The 23,160-nt window shown below is 35.9% G+C and overlaps 1 protein-coding gene across 14 annotated transcripts in view; it reads right to left on the bottom strand.

Annotated features, from left to right (window-relative positions):
• Positions 1 to 2,396: 2,396 nt before the first annotated feature.
• The window catches only part of POT1 (protection of telomeres 1), an 86,675-nt gene continuing 65,911 nt past the window's right edge, over positions 2,397 to 23,160 (bottom strand). For all 14 annotated transcript variants that reach the window (XM_074827650.1, XM_074827648.1, XM_074827638.1 and 11 more), the window contains 9 exons: positions 21,658 to 21,746; positions 20,493 to 20,537; positions 19,890 to 20,046; positions 16,206 to 16,411; positions 13,291 to 13,426; positions 10,430 to 10,524; positions 8,739 to 8,830; positions 5,318 to 5,423; positions 2,397 to 4,327 (listed from right to left, as the gene is read on the bottom strand). In XM_074827650.1, the coding sequence (XP_074683751.1) occupies positions 4,215 to 4,327; positions 5,318 to 5,423; positions 8,739 to 8,830; positions 10,430 to 10,524; positions 13,291 to 13,426; positions 16,206 to 16,411; positions 19,890 to 20,046; positions 20,493 to 20,537; positions 21,658 to 21,746 (1,039 nt within the window). In that variant the 3' untranslated portion in view covers positions 2,397 to 4,214. The remainder of the gene's footprint in view (positions 4,328 to 5,317; positions 5,424 to 8,738; positions 8,831 to 10,429; positions 10,525 to 13,290; positions 13,427 to 16,205; positions 16,412 to 19,889; positions 20,047 to 20,492; positions 20,538 to 21,657; positions 21,747 to 23,160) is intronic.

Genomic DNA, 23,160 nt, shown 5'->3' on the forward strand with positions numbered 1-23,160 from the left:
CTGTACTTCACAGAACTGTATTTTTTTAACAGTGGTAGTCCACAGGCTGTATGCACACAGGAGAAGGTACAGAACAAATTTATGCTCAAAGCTTTGCATGTAATAGAACAGTTAGGAGACAGAAATACTCATTCTTTCCTCTCTGGCACATATTTCCACATTAAGCATATTTCCTCTTAGTTTACCTGCAAATATTCAAATTAAACCAAGTATCTACTAAATGTAGATTTATTCCTACGCTTTCACTTTGCTTGGTTTATGCAGAGAAATGATAACATTGCAGCAGTTTCATAGAGGTACCTCTGTATGCATGTATCGGAGTTGCAGAAGAAAACAAGAAGGAAAATCACACTGTAGCACTGTTCTGCAGTGAAGTCCATCCACAGATTTCCCATAAATATGAACTCATTAATTATAGCATAATTCTGCTCTACATTTTTCAAGCACTTCAGATCTGGTAATCCTTCATCAGATGGTTGTTTCCACAAACCACAGTTCTTACTGGAAATTTAATGTATAGGAAATGCTGTGAACAGGAGCTGCAGCAAACTGTCTCATAAAGACTCCCTACTTTCACTGCATGCCTTTGCTACTGTCCTCTGAAACTGTTCTTTCCTTCTCTATCTGCTAATGGATTTCCTTGTTTCCAATTCTTAATAATTGTCACTGCTCAGTACACTTGGAATAATACCTATTTGAAGTAAATTCTTATTTGAAATTTTTTCTCTCCACTGAAGAAAATTTTCTGCAGTGCTCCCATTCCATCGAAAGAACTTGAACATATATATTTGCTTAATTTTTTCACAATTCCATTTCAATATTTGGCCTTTCTCCTTACTGCAGTGCCCCAGTTCCTGCAAGTTTCACGTATTAATGCAATGGTTTTGGCCAAAAGTGACTTAATGTGAATAAATTCTTGTGATGTAAAACACTATTGAAAAACTAAGCACTCACCCCTGTTAACACAACAAACTGTCTTCCTTCTGTGGCAAACCTCAGATTGTTATCCTGTGGGCTCTACCGTCTTTTTTGCAATCCCACTTCCTGCTGCTCAGTAGCCAAAGGACTGGTATTAAGGAAAGCATTTCAGTCTTGTCTGTAAATCTCTGGACACCATAACAGCAAAAGCCAATGAGCAGGTTCAATCACCACTGATCAGCAGGTCACCTACCAGGAACACCTCCTTGTTTCTGCACTGTAAGTTAGTTATTTACATTCTGTCTTTTCAATTGGAGTTTCAAGAGACCGTGAAGCATCCAAGAGCTTAAATTCAACTGACTTTAGAAAGACTTCCAATCTTACATTTTTAAACCCCCTTAAAACAAGGACTTCAAGGAGCCAAATCAAACAGGGACCCCTGAAAAAGCTATTCCACATTTATTTGTTTTCCCTGAAAAGTCTCCTTATTTTTTAATTACAATGTTACCACTTCCATGCACTCAGCTGTGTAATTGGAGGGGAGGGATGTGTTCATGTTCCTTTATTGTTCTTTTACAGTTTTATTATTTTCTCCCATAGCTCCTCCGTTACAATCAGATATTCTTTGCCCTTGCCTGTGATGATGTTGCTGTGCATTATATACTTCACATTCCAAGCATATTTGCCATTTAGTCCACATTTCTAGCAAGAAGTTGATGTTTTGATGCAGTTACCTGCATGTTGGCATGTATGGGGCCAGAGGAAGATGATGAGATACCAGGACACGCCTGGAGTTTTCATTGGTTCTGAGTGTACCAATGTCAACCTGATCCACTATTGTTTCAACTTCTGAGTGTTTTTAAATTTATTATGATCTATTTCAGTAATCTTTTTAACCATTAAAAGAGATATTTGACCTTTTATTAATGTTTTAGAAACTTAAATCACATACCTGGTTAAGAAACTGACCAAGGAAAATGTGACTTCTATTTCTATTAAGGAGGTCGCTAGTAATGGCTAAAAGTCACTGCTGCCTGAGATGCTCAGCTTTCAGAAATGGGAGTCTGTCAGTGCTGTAGATTCAGGACACTGCAATCTCAAGATTTCCATCCATCAGTCAGCTATTCACAGGCCTCAGAATTGACCAGGGTAAGTAATTAAGCAATTAAAGGTCCAAGTCCCATCTCAGTGACTTCCATTGTCCCATATAAAGGCTACCAATGAGACACAAACATTTTCAGTGTCTGTGCACTAACTCCTTTCTACACAGTTATTTCTAGTATTGCCAAATACATAATTTTTCATAAATAATTATTTCTATAAATTATATTTAGAAAGAGATTTAAACATGTATGCTTCAATCCAACAAACTATACAAACATTCATTTTGAGCATTTTCTTGGATGAAGGCTACTGATGACAAAGTTCTCACAGTCTTATGAATTATGAACTAAAAGTCAAATACAAAAAACACTCAATATTTTAAAAAATATTTATTAAACATTTTAACACACTATTCAACAGTAGAAAAATTAAGTGATGTATATGCAGGGTTTTCTGGCAGGGACCTCAAAGCAGGGATGTGGCGAAATTGATTTAGTTTACACTGAAGTTCAAAACATTCTTACCCATTACTTTACAAAGACTTACTTAGAAAAAAATGTACAATATCACTATCAGAGTTGTTAAGAAAAAATGTAAAACTAAAACCATTTCCTTCCAGAGTTTTCATATACTATATATAAGAAAAGTAAATAATATTGCCTTCAATTTAACCCCTAACTTCTGAAATAATTTGGATATGACCAGTGTCTAAAGTTTTATAATAGCCATTTAATAACTTGTTATAACTATTTTTCACTTATGTGTTTATTCACAGATTCAGACAAACTTTCATAAGCCAGTACTGCTCTTTGGTAAACTGCTTGATCAATTCCAAAGTTGATTTTTTTTCCTACTTTTTAAAGGAAACTTCCACTAACCATTTTTAATATTGGTTCTCCCTATACACTGATCAATAAAGAACATAATCTCCTGGTTTATGACATTTAAACCCGGTATAATTTTTTAGAGTACTAGAAAATTGTCAGATGATATTTAGATGAAACTTTAAATGACAAATGTATAATCTACTAAGCAGCCCTGAAAAATTAAAAAATAAATTGTCATCTACTATCAAAATAGTAATCTGTGTACAAGTATTCCATCTTGTTTCTGAACTTGCTTAAAAACCAGCTGTTGTAAATATTAAGTAATTTTGCTCTGATGGAAAGCATTTGGTTTGACAGGAATTTCTACATTAATTATCGTTGGAGAAACATGTCCTGAATTTGTCCTACAGACTTCTGAATGCAAAGTAAAACCACTGAGTAATTTTTCTAGCCCAGCAGTATTTTCAAGCCATGGTATCACTAGATCAGTTCTGTATCTCTAAATTTAGTCATACAACCTGATTATGTAAGACAGAAACAGCAGATATGGGCAGTGTAACCTGACAGTAAATTTAGCCAGATACATGAGAGCCTTTGAAAACACAGACCCAGATTGTAAGTGTGCTAACAACTTTGGTACCCAGTAGGGCCACCTTAAAAATCATTACAATCTAGTGAATGTCAATATTCATTTTACAATTTTACACTACCTTACTTTCATGCCTTGACTTTAATTTTAGTGCTAATCATTACATGTTCACAGTCATAATGCCATCAAAACCTATAGTAACTGGCACACATAACAGTTACCTTAGTATGATTAACAGGAAGAGTTCTGCCTAAATGTACACATCGGTGCAAAATCAAATGAATCTCTAAAACCAGACAACCTCCCTGTCAAACTGGCTGAGAACAGTAACATATGCTTGCAAAAAGTAGTTTGAGAAAAAGTTTACTGAAGAGCTGCTTTTCCCTATCTCTGCTGACATCATTTACTTTAATACAGAATTAATAATCATTCCGACTATATTTTCTGAATAAAATTAATCAGTTTAGTGTAACCTCATTGCTGCCTTTCTGAATGACAGATAGATACTAGATTGCATCCATCAGCCTGAGCCAAGCAGCCTCCAGTGAAAAGCTTAGCATCTGCACTTGCACTCAGATCATAAGGCTGTATATGCTAGGAAAGTAGTAAATACATCAAAGCATAATTCCCATTCATATTAATATACAAACTAAAACTTCATACATACAGGTTGAATTCCTAAGAAAGGAACAAAGATTTTTTTAAATACAGTCTCTGATCCCAAAAACCCTCAAAACTGGATTCTTACTGAATTACTTCCTGTTAGCAACACATCACTATACAACATCTTCAGCAACTGTAGTGTCAAAAATTTGGTAATAAACTTGATGTTTCATCCCATCTCTGACATTATAAGACTTGATGAAGCATTCCAGCCATGGCAAGTCATCTGAAAACAAAACCCAAATTATTGTTTAATATTAATTTCTAACTTTTATAGGAGAGAAGTATAACTTGAGCAGGATCTTAATGAGGATATATAAATGTATACAACAATTAATAGGAAGAAAAATTTTGAAATTCCAATTTGTATCTTAAAATTTCCTGCACCATCTGAAATGGCGTTCAATGACAATCTTCCAACTCTCAGCCTCCTTGCCCCAACATTCCCCCCAAACTTGGTAACAGTAGTTGTACCACACTATAGCACATACAAGGACTTTCCAATAATAAAAACTCATCTCCATGTGTCTCAATGACACAATTTCACTGGTCTCAAAGGGAACATCCTTTACACCCTTTACAATAGGGTCACTTTTTTTAAGTATGGTAAAAACTCCAGTGTGGTTGTGGTGGTCACTGACAGCCATGTACTTAGAGCATGCTCCGGAGGTCGGAGATGTGGCTGAGACATATAGCTACCTTAGACGTGTAGTTTAGGCAGAGTTACTTTCTGCCACAACAGAAATACTGCACAGAAACCTCTGTGACTGGATTTGGATTAAGTTTTTGCTCAATTTCCATGGATGTTTCCTCTAGCAAGGGATGCTCTAAATCAGCATGTGCATCCAAAAGTAGAATCTCACCCAAAGCACGTGCCATACGCTGAATTCCCTTTCAGTTTTCCTTAATGTGCTGTGACATTCAGTACGAGGGTGTTGTGGTTAACTTCCACATGAATACAAATGACATGTTAGGACTGTATTCACACATCACTGCATGCTACATGAGAATTTACTGAACCATTACTTTTCTTTCTCAAAAGGGAGTTCTATTAAATAAATGTATCAAAACAAATTAATTGGAACTCTCCTTACAGACTCCTGCATTCCTGAGTTTTGCCCATGCATAAACTGAATTCTAAGACTTTGCATATGCAACAGCAGACTGAAAGACCCTTTCCCTTCTCATCCCCCTTTTAAAATAATAGCAAGCTGACCTAATTTTCTTCCTGGAGGACAGAGTGTATTCATGGTCATTTGCATCTTTTGCTGAAGAAAATTATTACTTAAGATTTCAGAGGCAGGAATTTGGAAAAACTTTTCCTGGAAGAGAACAGAAAAGTATGAGGTGTTAGAAAGGGGATAAGAAATCATTAGCCAGAACCCTGACTGCATGTTCATTTATCATTTACGGAAGTTAAAATTAGCCATAGGAAACACAACTGGAGAACAACATTGTTTCTAAAACTGTTCAGATACAGAAAAAAACCAAACTGTCTGAAAAAAATAAGAGTCTGTATTTCAGTATTGGGACAACAGCCACCCAGAAAACACACATGTAGGTCTGTATACACAACTGGCAGGTATTCCTCACAAACCTCCATAATCAGACAATGTTACAGCCAGAGAGAATGGTCAATCCTCCTCAGCAGTCCCTCACTGCAGTAAGCAGAACATTTTGAGAGCAAAGTCACTTGAAAACAAGGGGGCACTGCAACCTGGCTTCAGACAAGTGGAACTCCCTTAGTTTGAGTTTCATTTTTTGATAGTTTTAGAAACTATGGAGAAAGGCTTATACTGTGAGATTATTTTACTCCTCCATTCAGAAAAATAAGAATGGAATACTAAAATGTTAAATAAACCTTTTCTATGTATTTTTAAACCATATACAGTAAACATGACCGACAAAACTTCCATTTTATTCTTTCCAAGTTTGTTACCTGATTTTGTATCTCTAAAGGCTCATCATCTTACACCTTTTCAAAGTGAGCTAAAGTTTCTGATGGCAATTTCTCCTTTTTGTTAAAAGATACAAATTAGAATACTCTGCCTTTGTATAATTTTTGCACGACACGTTTAATGGATCAGTTAGAGGATAATCCAGCAGCAAAACTGACACAGGTAACTACACTGAGAGCATTCCTATGGAAGTGCGACTGGAAGCTAGTGTAAAGCTGGATTTCAGAGTAGCCTAGTTGCTTCTCATGTGGTGCTGAAGGACCTGATTTCAGGCTTGGAAGATATTGTCTTGTCTTTGAAGTACCACCAACAGGAATGCTAGTAGCTGGCACTTAAGAAGTTGTGGGTTTTTTTCCTGCAGCTAAGGTGCAGTACTGAGCAGTATCTGATAAGAATCTGAGTTACCATGAAGTAGAGACTTTTGGAATTCTGCATCAAGAAATTGTTTAAGATTTTTTCCCCACCTTCCTTTTGCAGTTTAGTTCCTCACTATAAAAAAGGAAAAAGGACAGTAGAAGGAAAAGATGACTAGCTAAAATGGGGATTGCAGTCTTTGATGTCATTTACTGCTAACACACTGTGTATTTTAAGAAAACACATTTTTTCCAGTATTATTTTTACTTACAGTCTTAAAATTTAACAAGGAAGAGTATTCCCTTCAAAGTCCCATTCAAAGTCATTTAGTACAATGGTGGAAAATATGCAGATATATCTACATTAAATAGCACTGCTGTGGGGAAAAAAAAAAAATCCCACTAAATTGTTTCTCTGTCTCATTTTGGACAAAGTTGTAACTCTGAAGTGTCACTACAGCAACTATTTTGCACTTGGGTAGATAGATTACTCCAAACATGTATTGTGAGATCCTGATATTCCCACCTACGAACTGCTGGGATAAGAAAACACACAAATGCAGTTATAGAAGGACAAAAGGTACAATGCAATACTAATCTATTTTAGATTATAATTCTCTTCTTTACCAAGTTCTTCTCACTTTTTAATTATTTTCCCTTCTCAAAACGATTGACATACCATCTCAAAATTTACGGTAGTAACTAAAATGTATGTATGTATGCATGTGTACAAAACAAAACAAGCAAAAGCAAAACCCCCAAAATGTAAAACAAAAGGAAAAAACCCACAAAATACATAGCAACAGATATTTCTACTGCACACATAAATACATTTAAAGGAGTAAATTCACTAAGGAGGATACTAGATGTATACAATTTATTTTCAGCCCTAAATTGGAGACGTAGGAAGCAATGACCAGCTCTTGTCAGTCAGAAATCCTCCACCTTCAGCATCACAAAAAATTCTTACTCAAGTCATCTTTGTGCATTGAACTGCTAACCTAAAAATAAAGCTTATGAATTAAGAGTAAAAAGGAAAGAAATAAAAAAATACTGAAGAGTAATCTGGAGTTTACTGTCAAAATGAGAGATGTCCAAATCTGCAGGGGATTGTCCTAAGCCTGGTGATTCTGAGAATTTTCATTAGTGACATGCTTTATGGAATACCACTATGTTTACAGACAAAGCCAGGATGGGGGAACTGCAAGTAAACAGGAGCGAAGAATTAGAATTAATTTTTGACAACCTGAGAGCTAGTAGGACAAAAAAACTAATCCCTCCAACACTTACTACCAGATACATGTATTGCTTTTAAGCAAGCTAAATCAACTGCTCAAACAAAGAATGAGGAATAATTTGTTGAAGCCGAGGTTCCCCTCAGAGATGAGTGAATCAGTAAGCAAGAGATTTAAGTGATCACCATACTAGTTTATACATATAGAAGCATTATCTGGCAATGCCTGATTGTAGGATACTGGTTTTAGCACTTCAGGGAACATGTGGATCGCCTGGGAAGAATTCAGAGGAACAACAGTGAGGATGTCAGTTTTCAAAGAACTCTGATATGGAAGAAAAAGCCTCTTATATAGAAGAAGATAGAATGAATGGTGTTTTTTTAGCCTTCAGAAGGTAAAATCATTATACAGTGTGTGGAGACAGGAAAACCATCCGTTCTTCAGTGTCTTGGGTAGCAGGAATGGTCTTAAATTGCTTCAGAGAAAACTGAAGAGAGGTTAATTCTAAGGTTAGCAAAGTAGTTGAATAAACTGGTTCTGAAATCAAAGATAAGTATCTGTATAGCTATAGCTGAGTCCTGCCTAGGTTCAGAGGAAGGAAGGCTTCTTCTACCTCATGGTCATATGAAACAAAAAAGATCAAGAATTACTCAAAGGATAGATTCTACTGAGAGTTAAAAAAAGAGGTAATGAGATTTTGAACTAATCCAGAAGTTACCTGCATAAATCCTGAAACACTCCCACCATTCACACAGTATTCAGGCTGCACAGTTTAACATTGCCAATAAAAGAGAAATTCAGCCATGGAAATGTATAAAAGTCTATGGAAATACCAAATAATCTATCTACAAGCTTCAGTTTTGTCTTTATGCTTTAATATTCTACAGTCTGACATTTTATTGAAAAATTACATTCTGTGCATCTTCACTGATGGACAGTATTAATAACATTACAGCACTTGCAACTGTCCCTGCAAAACACTGCAGGTAACATAGAATGAATATTTCTGTACAAACTTTTGCTATTTTAAAAACAAATAAAATCCAAACCCACATAATCTATAGAGTCTACCTTTACCTAGATTTACTTACATAATCAAAAAGATATGCATTTAGTGCTCCTGTTCCATCAATCAGTGTAAACTTCATAATAAAAACATACTGTAGCAGCTCAATACCTAGAACTGAAGAAAAAAAATTGATCTGTTTCTTAGAGTGAATAGGCAAGACAAACCATAACAACTCAAGCTCACAATAACCTTCCTTTAATAGTAACTGACTTTGAATACTGTCATTAAAAGTATAAATTGACAGGCCAAAAAACAGATGATCTGAACAGCAAAACATGGTTCATATTTTGTGAGCGCATTGCAATTTGCCTAGAAACACTTTAATAAATGAGTCTATAAAAATGCAGAAAGATTTTAAAGTACTTACTCTCATCCTAGTAAAAGAAATGGTAATATTTGCTTAGAGCTTGGATCCTACCTTGGTAGGATCCTCCTACTCCTGTTCTTTAATCCATGGAGGATTAAAGGAGACTTGCTCTTAATTCAGTGATAATAATATAGCATTCCACCTGAAAACCTATCTTCTGAGGAAAAAAAAAAAAAGTCTCATATGATGTAGTAAAAGCTACCAGGCAATCTTATTCAGAAAAACTTTGCTGGCAGTTCTGAAAATATTCCAGCATCAGTAAATGACTACAGTCATTCTCTCACTGGCAGCAGTATGCTATCCCGCAAACATAAAATATCTTAAACATACAAAGTTACTGCAATTCTGCATCAGTCTTTTCTGGGTACATCTACTTAAACTGGCTAATCATTTTAAATTCAACCGATCTGATAAACTTGCAGGTTATCATTTAGTCTGAAAATAGAGATGATAAAAGAATAATATACATAAAAGAGTTTAAACGTCAGAAAACATTTAATGAGTATTATTTTAATTTTGAGAATTAAATGTCAATTGCAGGTGCTGTAACACTGATGGTTATATATTACTTTACAGTTATTTAATAGAATACAATTATGACATAGTTTATTTAAGGGAACCACTGCATTTCTCAAATAGTTTTTTTTTCTATAAAGTCTTTACTAAGCTTAGATACTGCTAGATATTCCAATTTAATATGTTAGAACACAAACTGATAAACATGAAAATATTCTTCTTCCTTAATGGGCTGTGATGTTTTAAGCTTCATTTCACCTACAGCATTTGCACATGTTGACTACATAAAGTAACACAAGGAACACACAAAGCATGGAACACATATATGTTATGGTATAATTTCTTTCATTTGAATATTATTTCTTGCAGACTCTCTGGAATATGCTTAGCATTGATAAGGCTTACAGAATATAAAAGTCTAACTTGTACTAGTCATTAAGTAAGACTCTTTAGTTCACGTCAGGAAAATGCTATCTTCAAAAGGAAAAGCAAGACAAATTTCTAGGACTGCAAGCATCTACACAGTTTAAAAATGTCATCTGCAATCAAAAATTCATCACATCTGTACTATGATAGGTGTTATTAGTGACACCTATGGTAGAAGAAACTATTCAGCATAAAATCCTTTCATTCATACTGTAATGGTTTCAAAAGTAAATACATTGTTTCAGCTGGTAAAAGGTGAATAAATTTTAGAGCTTCATACTCAATCATAACCATAAATTACATGCTTTCAGTACAAAACTGCAACCCAGACACCAAACTATTTCATATAAGCACTTCAGAATCAAGGCATGAGAGTATTTCAGGACAATATCATGTCAGCTGACCTTGAGCTATTTCAGTTGGTTCCCATGATGGTCGTTGTTCTGCTGCAATGGAACTTAGACTCTTGATAGGCTTTGGAGTTGAACACTGCTTGCACCTAGCATTTAAAACAAGATACTGAGACTAACCAAACACTGATTTATTTATACCAGAAGCTTTCTGCACAGAAAAGAAAAAAAAAAATTCTGCTTTCTTTACCCAGTGGGAGTGCAAAAGTATTTCTACTGTTGTTTAAAATTACTATTTTACCAGACATACAAACTTTAGACCACATTAAAACCCTTAATGCTGCTTTTGAATTGTCCCCGAGAAGAAAGAAGTCATTTTGGTCCAGAAAAGACCACCTCAGTGAACAGAATAGAAAGGAGGAAAACTGTACATCAAGGCATGGGATTGTTCAGCCTGGGGAACAGAAAGCTCTGGGGAGATACTATTGCAGCCCTTCAATATATAGAGTGGGTTTTATAAGAAATATGGAAAGAAACTTTTTATCAAGGCCCATAGTGACAGGACAAGGGGCAATGGTTTTAAACTGACACATGGTCAATTTAGATTGAACAGAAGGAAAAAATTCTTTACTGCGAGAGTGGGGAGACACTGGAACAGGTTGCCCAGAGAAGCTGTGGATGCCCCCTCCCTGGCAGTGTTCAAGGCCAGGTTGGACAGGGCTTTGAGCAACCTGATCTGGTGGAAGGTGTCCTTGCCCACGGTGGGGGGGGCTGGAACTAGATGATGTTTAAGGTCCCTTCCAGCCCAAACCATTCTACAACTCTAAGATCACTACACTGCTAATCCTATATTCATGTGAATATATGTTTAGCAGTGACATATGTCACTAATTAGTCGTTTAGCAATACAAACAACACCTCACTTTGTAAAAAGCAGGATTGAATCCAAACTTGCAGCACACACACAAAAGACAATAGGGTTAGAGCAAAAATTTGGCTTTACCTATATTAAAAAATATTAACTATGAGTTATTAAAACAATCTCTTTTATTACTGGTGTATTTACACCAGTAAATACACTACTAATTATAGATTTTACACGTGGCAGTAAGCAAATGCTGCAAGTAGATGAAAATATTGAAAAATTGTTTTCAAAGTTGTTCTCATTTGCCTCAAGGAATAAAATTACAGAACTATTTTTTCCAAATTGAGTTTCTGTGCTAGTATATTACAGTTAGAACTTAAAATAGACATTTATTATCTTTTAGAATTACATGCAAAATGTGTCATAAAAATCAATAGCACCAGTTCTGCTCAAGTGATATAAAGGCAAGCTCAATGAAGTTATTTTCCTTTAAATAAAACACCCAAACTGCAATAAAGAAACTTAGCTGTGAATTTTGTTTTTTATATGCAAGTGTGCGAGTGTTTACTTATATATATATGAATATACATGCATACACACACATATATAAATATTTATACAGGTATTCAAGCTCATTCCTACAGAAAAAATAACTTTGCTTTTCATTCTACTACACAGAATCTTTTTTAGACTTTGCTAAGTCTATGCTATTGATAAAAATAAGCACATGGAAGAAAGCTCTGAAATGTCAACATCCTTGTGAGGTTCCTTCCTAAATATCCTATAAACAATTACAAATATCTTGTAGAGCACTGGCTTTTACAATACAGCCATTTAAACAGAGAATGAAGTCTGAAGGTGAGTTGTGTGTAGCTGGGGAAATATATGAATTATGAAAGTGTAAGGGGAAATACTTTGTGCTGGTGAAGATCCAGTCCCAGTAGGAACACCCATATATTGCCTTTATTTAAAAAAGCTGTGGACAGCCATACTTGAAAAGGTCAAAACAATATATGACAAAGAGAGATAATTATCTGTATTAATTTTATCAGGCCCTTATGGGAAATTTTACAGTTCATGTGAAACATGCAATATTTCTGCACAGAAATTTTCTTTACTGCCTACAGGACTGAAGTAGTGCAACACAGCACTTTGCTTAAACTTATTAGGACTGCTGAGAGAGTGGACTCAGTATCTTTCATGGCCTGTTTTTTTCTGAGCTCAGCAACTGCATGCTGCTGTGCAGTACTGGGAGAATGTACTGCTGCTAGCTCTCATTGAGCAGGAACATGGTGCTGCATGGCATAGCACAGATACCAGACCTAGATGCGTCTACCGTATTCCACAGCCCTGGAACTGTGGAATTCAGAAACCCATTGAAGTTGTCTCTACAGTGACTGTTATCCACAAATAGGTAAGGCACTTTGCAGTGTTGTAGATCTCAATAAATGGCAAATGGTGAGGAAAGGCTGTCCAAAATCCCTTAATTCTTCCAAAACCCAAGCTTTCCCAACACTAGGAATGAAAGAACAAAACATGGATTGACACCCTGAAATTATTCTGTGGGTCTCTATTTAAATATTATCTGTGTACAAAAAAAACCCAGCATACAGTTTTAAACTGTTTTGACTTTAGTCTAAGGAGTAAGACCAGAAAAGGATACTTTTCTGGCCAGAAAATGGAAGAGCTGGGATAAAAGAGGAAGATATAGGCATTTTGCAGCCTAAAGAGACTCATACATGTATTTCTGCCTCTGTAGTATACTGCCCTACCCACATACCACAAGCAAGACTGAACCTGGGGTGGTGTATAATTAAGGGCATAAGATTATATAGAGCAAGATAAAGCCCAGCTGCAGTTAAGTCCTTTGATATGAGATATGAATAGTAAGGCATTTCATCCCTGATCTCAGTATTGCTGATCATGTTATGTATTTTGCATCAAAAAATCTTTGCGTAAGTTATCCCTTGAGCACTGCAGTTTGATTTACTGAAGAAAATGATATCTATTACTCCAACTACTAAAATATCAACAAATAGTTTTAACCTACCCATAATATTTTATATTCCCTTGTAAAAGAAAAGGAGCTGAAAGGTCTAATAATTCAAGATCATCTTCTGTGGATCTCACAGGAATAACACATTTAAATATTTTTGTAAGCTTCCAAACTTCTTTTAGTGTTCCACCTATTAAAAAAAGAAAACCATGGTTTTTTAAACTGTAATCAAGAATAAATTGAACAACTTGCATTTCTTAGCTGATTAGATGTTGATTTCAAGACCCTCAAGAAAAATTGAGACTCACTATTGAAAACTGAAAAAATGGTCCACAACCTTCTCACTCTTACTGAACAACAGACTCAATAAAGAATCAAAAATGGACATTTATCAGAGCAGATGCCTTAATATCTTCCTCAGAGCCATCACTGTAACCATGAAGTTGTATTTAGTTAGCATCATTTCCACATTTCTCCTATGATTTAACTAGTAATTTTCTTGGGGAAAAAAAAAAGAATAAACTGATATTTTGCAATTGTTCCAAAGTAACTTTTTTCAGCTTTCAAGTGGCAAAAATGTATTAATTTTTAACCAGTAGTTTATGAAAAAGTAGTTATTCAACCATGTCATAATTGACATGAGGTGGGAAATGCAGAACCACCAAACTTCATGCTAATTTCAGAGTTACTAAAGTTGTGTCCATTCTAGGAACAAAGCAGAAATTTAGTACATTACTGCTGGAACCCTGAGATTTTCCAATTCCAGTGACAGGAAAAAGTTCTTTCAAATTTATTATAAATCATGGAATTACCTGCCTTCAGTCTCTGTAGTATGTACTACAGAACTGATTACAGAATCCTTCTGACATTTCACCAATTCAGTGGAAATGTGGTAAATGTATTAACTTAGCACAGAGAGAACAGTTATTTGACAATAGTTCAGTAAAAATATATGATTTAATCAGCTCGTGAACAACAATAAAAAAAGTGAGCAACCTGTTTTAAAACAAATATATTCTACAACTGTGTTGTTTACCACTAACTATAACTAAGATGTTTCAAAGAAACTAAGATGTTTCAAAGACTTTATGACAAGCAATTATGACACTGGATTGTACTAAATATTTATTGCACGTATTTGTTACTTGTATTGCAGAAGTAACTAGAGAAGAAAAGAAAATTAAAAAAATTGCATTATTACTGGTGATGAAAAAATACACAGCATGAAACCTCCTCAATGAACTTAACTTCTGGTGAAAAAAATAAATAAAGCAGAGGCACAGATATTTGAAATGGCTTCCCAAAAGGTTAGAAAACAAAGTTCCTCCAAGTACAATGACACAGATAAAGCTGTACTCATTCAAGGGATTAACACACAAAGTTCAGGGTAGTTTTAATTAACATTGCTAAAAGGTCTTCAGAATTTCAACTTTGCTGTAATACTAAGTTACACTGAACAAATATATTCTGGCTTCTAAGAGACTGGTGTAAAACACAGAGAATTACCATGGCTTGACAATGATATGAATCACACTGATTTCATGTACAAATAATGAAGATATGCAAGGAGCATTAATCTGCTCGTGAACTGTAACATACCACTCGTCAGGTCAACTGATCTGTAGCAATGGTCACGCATTCCCCTTACTCCCTCTGGAGGGTCACGTAAAATTCTGTATATTATCCAACTATTTCCTAAATTCCAGCCCAACAGATGCCAAACTCTCAAAAAGAAGTCCTTACTGCAGCATAATGATTATGTGGAAGAATACTATGTTGTAGAAGAGCAAATTGCTTGTGTTCAACAAATGGGTAGAATCTAGACCACCTCTGTCTAATAAATGTCATAACGTGTTTTGCCTTTGAGGCCTGTATCTGTAAAAGTGCTGGGAAGATTTCTAGGGAAACTTCAAAATCTCCACCTCCAAAAACTTAAAGATAAAAATTAAAATAGCATGTAGCTTTGGCAAGGTTCACAATCAGTGTTCTGGGAGAAAAGTGCTAAAACACTGATTACGCCTTTTCCTTGTGCTCCAACATGAAGCACATATATCCATATACACACATACTTAGCTGGTGGCACTTTAATAGCTGAAAAAAGATTTACCAAGTTATATTGTTCAGTTATTTTAGGAAAATAGAGTAGAAACAGATTCTTTCTCATTTTGTTTCCACAATAAGGTTAGATTGCAAAAAACCCCACAAGAAACCCCAGTTTGGAACATGTCAGAAATAAAGCAGCTATCAGAACTAGCTGAATATAAAACAAAGCAGAAAACAGAAGGAGTTTTGCCATTGACCCTTACACAAAGGACCACCTGACTTACATTTGATTATTCACACCACTACCTGAGCACAACTGAAGACTTTGTTTTAAACTCAGAATGGTACTAGATGCAATAGTTTATTACTTTTATTCCAATCAAAACATTCCTTATTAGTATTCTTGCTAAATTGCTTTGTTTAAAGTTCAGTGGCTGATTCTCTTCCCTAATGAAATCTGATAAAAAACAAACCAAAAAAACTCACGCTGCAAGAAGCTCTATTAATCCGAAACAACACTGACATCCAGAGGCTGACATAGTTAACTGTAGGCTTGTATTATTAGAAGCCTTCCAAAACTTTTCCACATCAACACTAAAAATAGGCTTTTTTAGAAGACTCAGCAAGTTTTCAAATCAGAAAGAATCAGTAAGCACAGGTAGAAAAAAATACATTCAGAATATTCAGAATCAACAATAAACTTATTGGTAAAGTTTTAAAATAGACAAAAGCATCTTACAAGAGCTTCACAGATTACTTTTTCCTGTTTACAAAACAGTAACTTAAAGTTCCAGCTAAGTTCTTTTTGTTGAAGATGCCTTTATGATCATCCCCACTTACACCGAATACAACTTCAACACATCTTAACTTTGTAGATAGAGTGGACAACATGCCACAAGAAGTCGTGTATTTGCAACTTATCTTACCTTCTATCATAAGCAAAGTATCTTCAGGCTGTTGAAGCATTTCATCATGCTTTACAAAATGGATAACTATTTTCCTTTGTTTCTCATCTTGTGTAGTCCACATTACGGAATCATACCAGGATGTATTTTGTAATTCTGCGTTTGGGGCGGTAATGGCAGAGCCTTGTAAAATAAAGTCAAAGCCATCTCCATCTGGAACTTCTTGCCTAAAACCATTTCCAAAGTGAGTGAGTAAATGCTAACAGCTTTGCCTTAGGCAATCTAGCAACAAGGACAACAGTACTCAAAATAAATATTAAAATAGTCATGAGAGTTAAAGAATATACAGGAAAAATAACTTTGTTGTTTTATCAGTTTTAACATTGAGAGTTGTATAGCAAATTATGACAAGATAATTCATTTTCATGTTAATAAATATGCTAAGAAATCTAATCTTACCTAGGAGCAGAGGCAGCCTAGTGGCTTGTCCTGGTTTCAGCTGGAATAGAGTTAATTTTCTTCCTAGTAGCTGGTGTTTCGGATTTAGTATGAGAATAATGTTGATAACACACTGATGTTTTTAGTTATTGCTAAGTAATGCTTGTATTGTGTCAAAGGTTTTTCAGCTTCTGATGCCCTGCCAGCAAGAAGAATGGAGGGGCACAAGAAGCTGGGAGGTGACACAGCCAGGACAGCTGACCCAAACTGGTCAAAGGAATATTCCATACCATATGATGTCATGCCCAGTATATAAACTGGGGGGAGTTGGCCGGGGGGCGGGGAGATGACTGCTCAGGCACTGGTAAGCATATGGTATGCAATTCCATTGTGCATCACTTGTCTTGGGTTTTATTTCACACTCTTTTTGTTATCTTCCTTTTAATTATTATTATATTTCATTTTTTACTCCAATTATTAAACTGTTTTTATCTCAACCCACGAGTTTTACTTGTTTTCGATTCTCCTCCCCATCCCACTGGGGGGGAGAGGGGAGGAGTGAATAAGTGGCTGTATGGTGCTCAGTTGCTGGCTGGGATTAAACCACTACGTGGCTTTATCCACACATATGTAAATAAAAAAAAGAAAAAACAAATGTATCAGCTTTATGTGATTTCAGTTGGGCCTTAAAAGGGCCACACAACTGCATACCACTTCAGTAGACTGAAAACAATGTATAAGGTCATATAATTTCAAGTTTTATGCTATAGGCTATTTTACTTTGCATATTTTGAGGGGGGAAATAAAAGAAAAAAAGGCAGGAGCAGAATAGCTTCACATATGTACTGTAGAGGGAAAATATGCAACTCTGCACCAAACAGTTTCTTTCCTGTCCTGCTAGAGTGCACCATTCCTGCATTTCCAGTTGTCATCAGAGAAGTCATGCAGGCCATCAAATTTTACCAATGCTGCCAACAACAGGCAAAAAGCCAGTGGTTGGCACACAAATTAAAAATCCATTAGAATGTTTTCTCCTAAGCAAGACAGACCTGCTGGCTTCAGGCCGAATACAAACCCTGACAAAAAGGACACAAAAAAAAGGCAAAATCTTGGGCTATTTCATAAAACACTGAATGAAAGTAGGTGCTAAGTTCAGAGTGGAGTTAAGGAAAAAATACCATCAACTCCTGCAGATTATTCTGACAGTTTCACTTTCAAACCCAAGAGCAGTTGCTTCCACCTGTGAATAGAACAATTCCTGCTTATGAAATCAAACTTTGATATTCTTCTGCTGTGACTGTAGAACTGGTACACAAGAGGTCTTCCTGAACCTGAACTTTTATTTCATGAAAACAGTACTGTTCACATGAACTCTTTCCACCTGTGTTCCTGGATTACTATTTTAAATGCAAAAGCAATGGACCTAACATAACAGGACCTATTTCCATATATATCCATTAAAATCTTCCTGCCCCTACAGCCTGCCTATAGATTTTCCGCAGAGGCAGGAATGGAATGAATTGTTTTTGAACAAAGCAACACACGAGGAATGAAACTTCTGTAGTGTGGATACATGAATAAAACTATGTCCATGTATACAAATATTTTGCTATTTACAGGGAAGTTTCCAGACAAAGTCTAGAAACCAAAAATACATCTCAAGGATTTTACACCCCAAGCGTTATATGCACCTTACTGCATAAAGTGTTAAAGGATCAAACTTGCATTGAACTTTGTTCAGTCAGGCTTTTTAGCATACGCCAAAACAGGAAACAACAAATTCTGCCACAGCAGAACATGTAGGAGAGAACGATGCCCCTAAATCATGTTTCCTTCCTTGGCCTCCTAACTCATCCAATCCAAGCTGCAGTACAGCTCCACTATACTTCACTGATTCCTTCCACCTGATGCACACAGCTGAGAACAGGGAAGCTAAACTTCTGGGAAAGCACTGCAAATAATCCCATCATTGCAGCAGGATGGTGGTAGTAGTAGTAGTAGGAAATATGCTAACTAAAGCCTCACAAATCTATCTGGTTAAAAGTCTGCCCTAATTCTGTGGCAAAGAGAAGACTGCAATATGTGAAACAGGACAAAACGCAGATGAACAGAAATGAAGACATTAACAAGACAGGGCTATAGTAGTCATGGAAAACTGTGAGATAAGGATAAAGTTCTGAAGGCATGAACAAAATTCTATCAATTGTATCTGCTTATTACTAGACAGAGTTGGAAAATATATCCAAAAAAGTGACAAAAGAGATAGTTGATAATTATCTCCTTTTTTACTTGGCAATAAAGACCATATACTTGTATGTTGTGAAGATGATGAAGCACTTCCTCTTACATTAGTGACCAAGAAAATTTGTAACAACATCTGATAAGGGCCAATATTGTTAGAGCTGCGAGTGTGCTACTTTGTATCCAAAAGCTGTAAGAAAAGGATAGTAGGGGCATTGTTTCTATCTAATAAATCTTGATTGTGCAAAAAATTTCAAAAGACTAGGAGAATGCTGATGTGCCATCAGTTAAAGAAAGCAATAGTTTACACCAGTAACAATAAAGCTGTTTGCTTGGGACTGATGCTAGTCTATGTCAGGCAAAAAAAAAGTGATACAGGATTCAGATGGTCACGAATAGCACTGTAATGCCTGTCACTCGGTGGCTTAATCAAAAGCAGGCCATTTCAAACAAACTTTCTTTCATTCTTAGGTGAATGTACACCAGAAATGGTGTATGATTATTTGATTGAGTATTATTTAATACAATGACAAATAGCATTAAAGGGGAAATAACAATGATAAAACTGTCAGTGAACTGACTCAGAAAAAAGACAAAAATACTAAGGTGAATGGTGTTTACCTGATATTTCTGGATCCAGAAAAGATGCCTTCTCTGGAAGATACACTTTAGTCAAAGATATTCATTCACTTGGAGACTATCATACCTTTTTGTATATCCTATTTTAAAACCGCAATACAGAAACAGGTACTTAAATATAACTTTGGTATGGGAAAAACAGCACTGCTAAATTTGAAAATAAAGAAAAATTGTTTTGAAAGCACTCAAAGGATTCTGTAAATGGAACTCATCTGATGATTTAAAATTTTCCTACCTATTACCAGCGAGTTTCAGATCTTTGCTCACAATGAAATACATTTACATTCAGCTTATTTTACACAAAACAGATGAAAATACACTAAAAATCTAGGCATCCCAAAACATATAGAAAAATTCCTAATTACTTTTATTGTGTGAAACACTTACAAAGATTTGCATTTGGAACAGTGAAGTTTAATAGACTGATAAAGCTTCTGGGGTTTATAAGTTCTCAGCTTTGCTCTAATGCGATACTGTTGAGGAGCCGTGCTGTTCAGAATGGTTTTCAGTTCTGTATTATTCAAATCCTGATGATCTGTTAATACTGCAAAATAAAAACACATTTAAAAAAGCGCCATGCATACCTATTAAACACCATAATATTTAGATATATGGGAAATGGCCATTGCAGGTATGCATCTTCCCTTCATTCCCAGCTTTTCTCCCCTTCCCAGTTGCAGCCTGTTTTATCAATAAAACGTGTTACCGCAGTCTTCAAGATAAATCACAACAGGTTGTGAGAGCATGGTGTACTTCAGGGTACAGACATTCAACATGTAGAAAAAACCAAATGAAAGTAGATTATATAAATATGCTCTATTCCTTTAAAACCAGAATAAAACCAACGTAACATTCATAAACTTATACTCTTAGAATAGCTCTTCCTATAATAAGTTAAAGATATTATTTCAACCTTTGAGCTGATGTCTCAAAACTATTTTTGTTCTTTAGTAAGAATGAAATTCACCTTTAGGTCAAAATGTTTCCTACCTGTAACAGGTAACTGCTGACATCTCTGTAAGTGTGATTCAAGATCTAAAATCAAGAAGAATGTCCTAATTATTTTCCTCCCTTGTTTTCATCTTTATCATGTGGACACACAAAAACAGACAGATAGGCATGTAGATACACATACAAAACCAAAAGCTGAACAAAGGAAAATGAAAATCCTAATAATGTATGAAAATAATATAGCAAAAGGTTAAAGGCAAAGTAAGCAGGAGATGAACATTAGATATTAAGAGTTAATATATTTGAGGAGAAATTAGTGTATACTTTCAAGAGCAATGCTCATCACAGTGAACACTTTTCAAATGCATACTGTGAATGATACTGCTGACATAAACTGTATTCATCCCCCTGTAATCCTGGACAAGAGCATAAATACATTATTCTAAAACAAATATGGACTTCTTGGTTCCTCCTCTAAACAACCTCTACTACACATACACAGTGAAATAAGTATGTGCAAAATTCTTTCTGAATTTGCCCTATTATGGTCTAGATATGAAGTATTTATTTATTCTTGACTTTTGCACCCTTTTAGAAATACCCTGTCACAGTATCTTAATAACGGCTAAGTAACATAGGATTTTAAAAGTCATAAGCAAACTATGTCCAACTGGCTTTAGGGTTTAATTCACTTTTAGTTATTTTTATTCTGGGCTAAAAATACCATTCAAAGAATAATACGGAATCTGTAGAACTGTCTGTAAGATACTCTTCCATGGTGCTTCACCTTGCAACTCTGCCATGGATACAACTTTCCATCCAACGGCTTTAGAAGGGCTCCTCAGCAAACATCTGTTCAGTAGAGTTATCAGTGCCTGTCTCTGAGGAATCCCCCTTTAGAGACAAGGAGTTACATCGCTCTGCTTTATGATCTAATATACTATGATTAAGAACACCATCTGTAAATTATTCACATAAATTATTCACTACCTTCTATGAAAGTATATTTCCATGTATATGAAAGGCTTCTGCTGTGAGACAGAAGTGTAGTGTAACGTCAATTTCCAGTCTAATAAATCCAAAAGAATTCTCTAACGCTTTGTATGTGAAAGTAACATTATACACTTCGAGAAGCAGTAACAGTGACCTTATCTTGACCATATATGTTGGAAGAAAGAGCAAATGAGCTTTCAATTGCTCTTACCTGTAACATTGTTAAAAGTGCCGTCTAATTCCACAGAAGACATGCTTTCCATATTCTGACTGTCTGCCAGCTCCACAGATTCTAAGAATCTAAAAAAAAAATTACTATATATTTTATAACCTAGAGAAGTCTTTCATATACATACATGCACACATATATATGGGACTACACATACACTTACATGAAACCTAGGGTTTCTCAATACATAGGTATAATGTTCAGACATAAATTTTCCAGCAGAGACATAAAACAATTGAGTCAGAAGTTGCTGGATCCTGTATTAATGATGGAGATGAGATACTTCTTTCAAAATCACTTTTGGAACTTTAAACACAATAGAGTGCCAAAAGAAACCTGAACCACTGGAAACAGAATTCTTGATAAAGAAATGTAGACTTTGGTTACTTAGCCTTTCCTAGGGTAAAAAGATAGTTTATTACCTTTGGAAGAAGGGGCAGACCACTCAGAAGGGCTACAAGGATGTTGTGGGGTTATGCAGGGAGAAAATTAGAAGGGCCAAAGTCCAACTAGAACTTAATTTGACTACTGTTGTAAAAGACTACAAAAATGTTTCTATAAATACATTAGCAATAAAAGGAGGGCTAAGGAGAATCTTTACCCTTTATTGGATGTGGGGGGAAACACAGTGACAAAGGATGAGGAAAAGGCTAAGCTACTTAATGCCTTCTTTGCCTCAGTCTTTAATAGTAAGACCAGTTGTTCTCAGGATACCAGGCCCTCGAGCTGGATGACAGGAATGGGGAGCAGAATGAAGACCTCATAATCCAAGGAAAAACAGTTAGCGACCTGCTACACCACTTAAGACATACACAAGTCTATGGGGCCAGATGGATCCACCCAAGGGTACTGAGGGAGCTGGAAGAAGTGCTCATCAAGCCATTTGATGATGCACTTTCACAGAATCACAGAATCATCTAGGTTGGAAAGGACCTTGAAGATCATCGAGTCCAACCATTAACCTAACATTGACAGTTCCAAACTACACCATATCCCTCAGCGCTATGTCAACCCGACTCTTAAACACCTCCAGGGATGAGGACTCCACCACTGACCTGGGCAGCCTATTCCAATGCCTAACAACCCGTTCTGTAAAGAAATGCTTCCTAATATCTAGGCTAAACCTTCCCTGGCGCAACTTGAGTCCATGACCTCTTGTCTTATCGCTCATTACTTGGTTAAAGAGACTCATCCCCAGCTCTCTGCAACCTCCTTTCAGGTAGTTGTAGAGGGCGATGAGGTCTCCCCTCAGCCTCCTCTTCTCCAGACTAAACAACCCCAGTTCCCTCAGCCACTCCTCGTACGACATGTGCTCCAGACACTTCACCAGCTTCGTTGCCCTTCTCTGGACACGCTCAAGTAATTCAATGTCCTTTTTGTAGTGAGGGGCCCAAAACTGAACACAGTAATCGAGGTGCAGCCTCACTAGTGCCGAGTACAGGGGTAAGATCACTTCCCTGTCCCTGCTGGCCACGCTATTTCTGA

Source organism: Strix aluco, chromosome 5 (assembly GCF_031877795.1).
Source record: "Strix aluco isolate bStrAlu1 chromosome 5, bStrAlu1.hap1, whole genome shotgun sequence".
Classification (NCBI taxonomy): domain Eukaryota; kingdom Metazoa; phylum Chordata; class Aves; order Strigiformes; family Strigidae; genus Strix; species Strix aluco.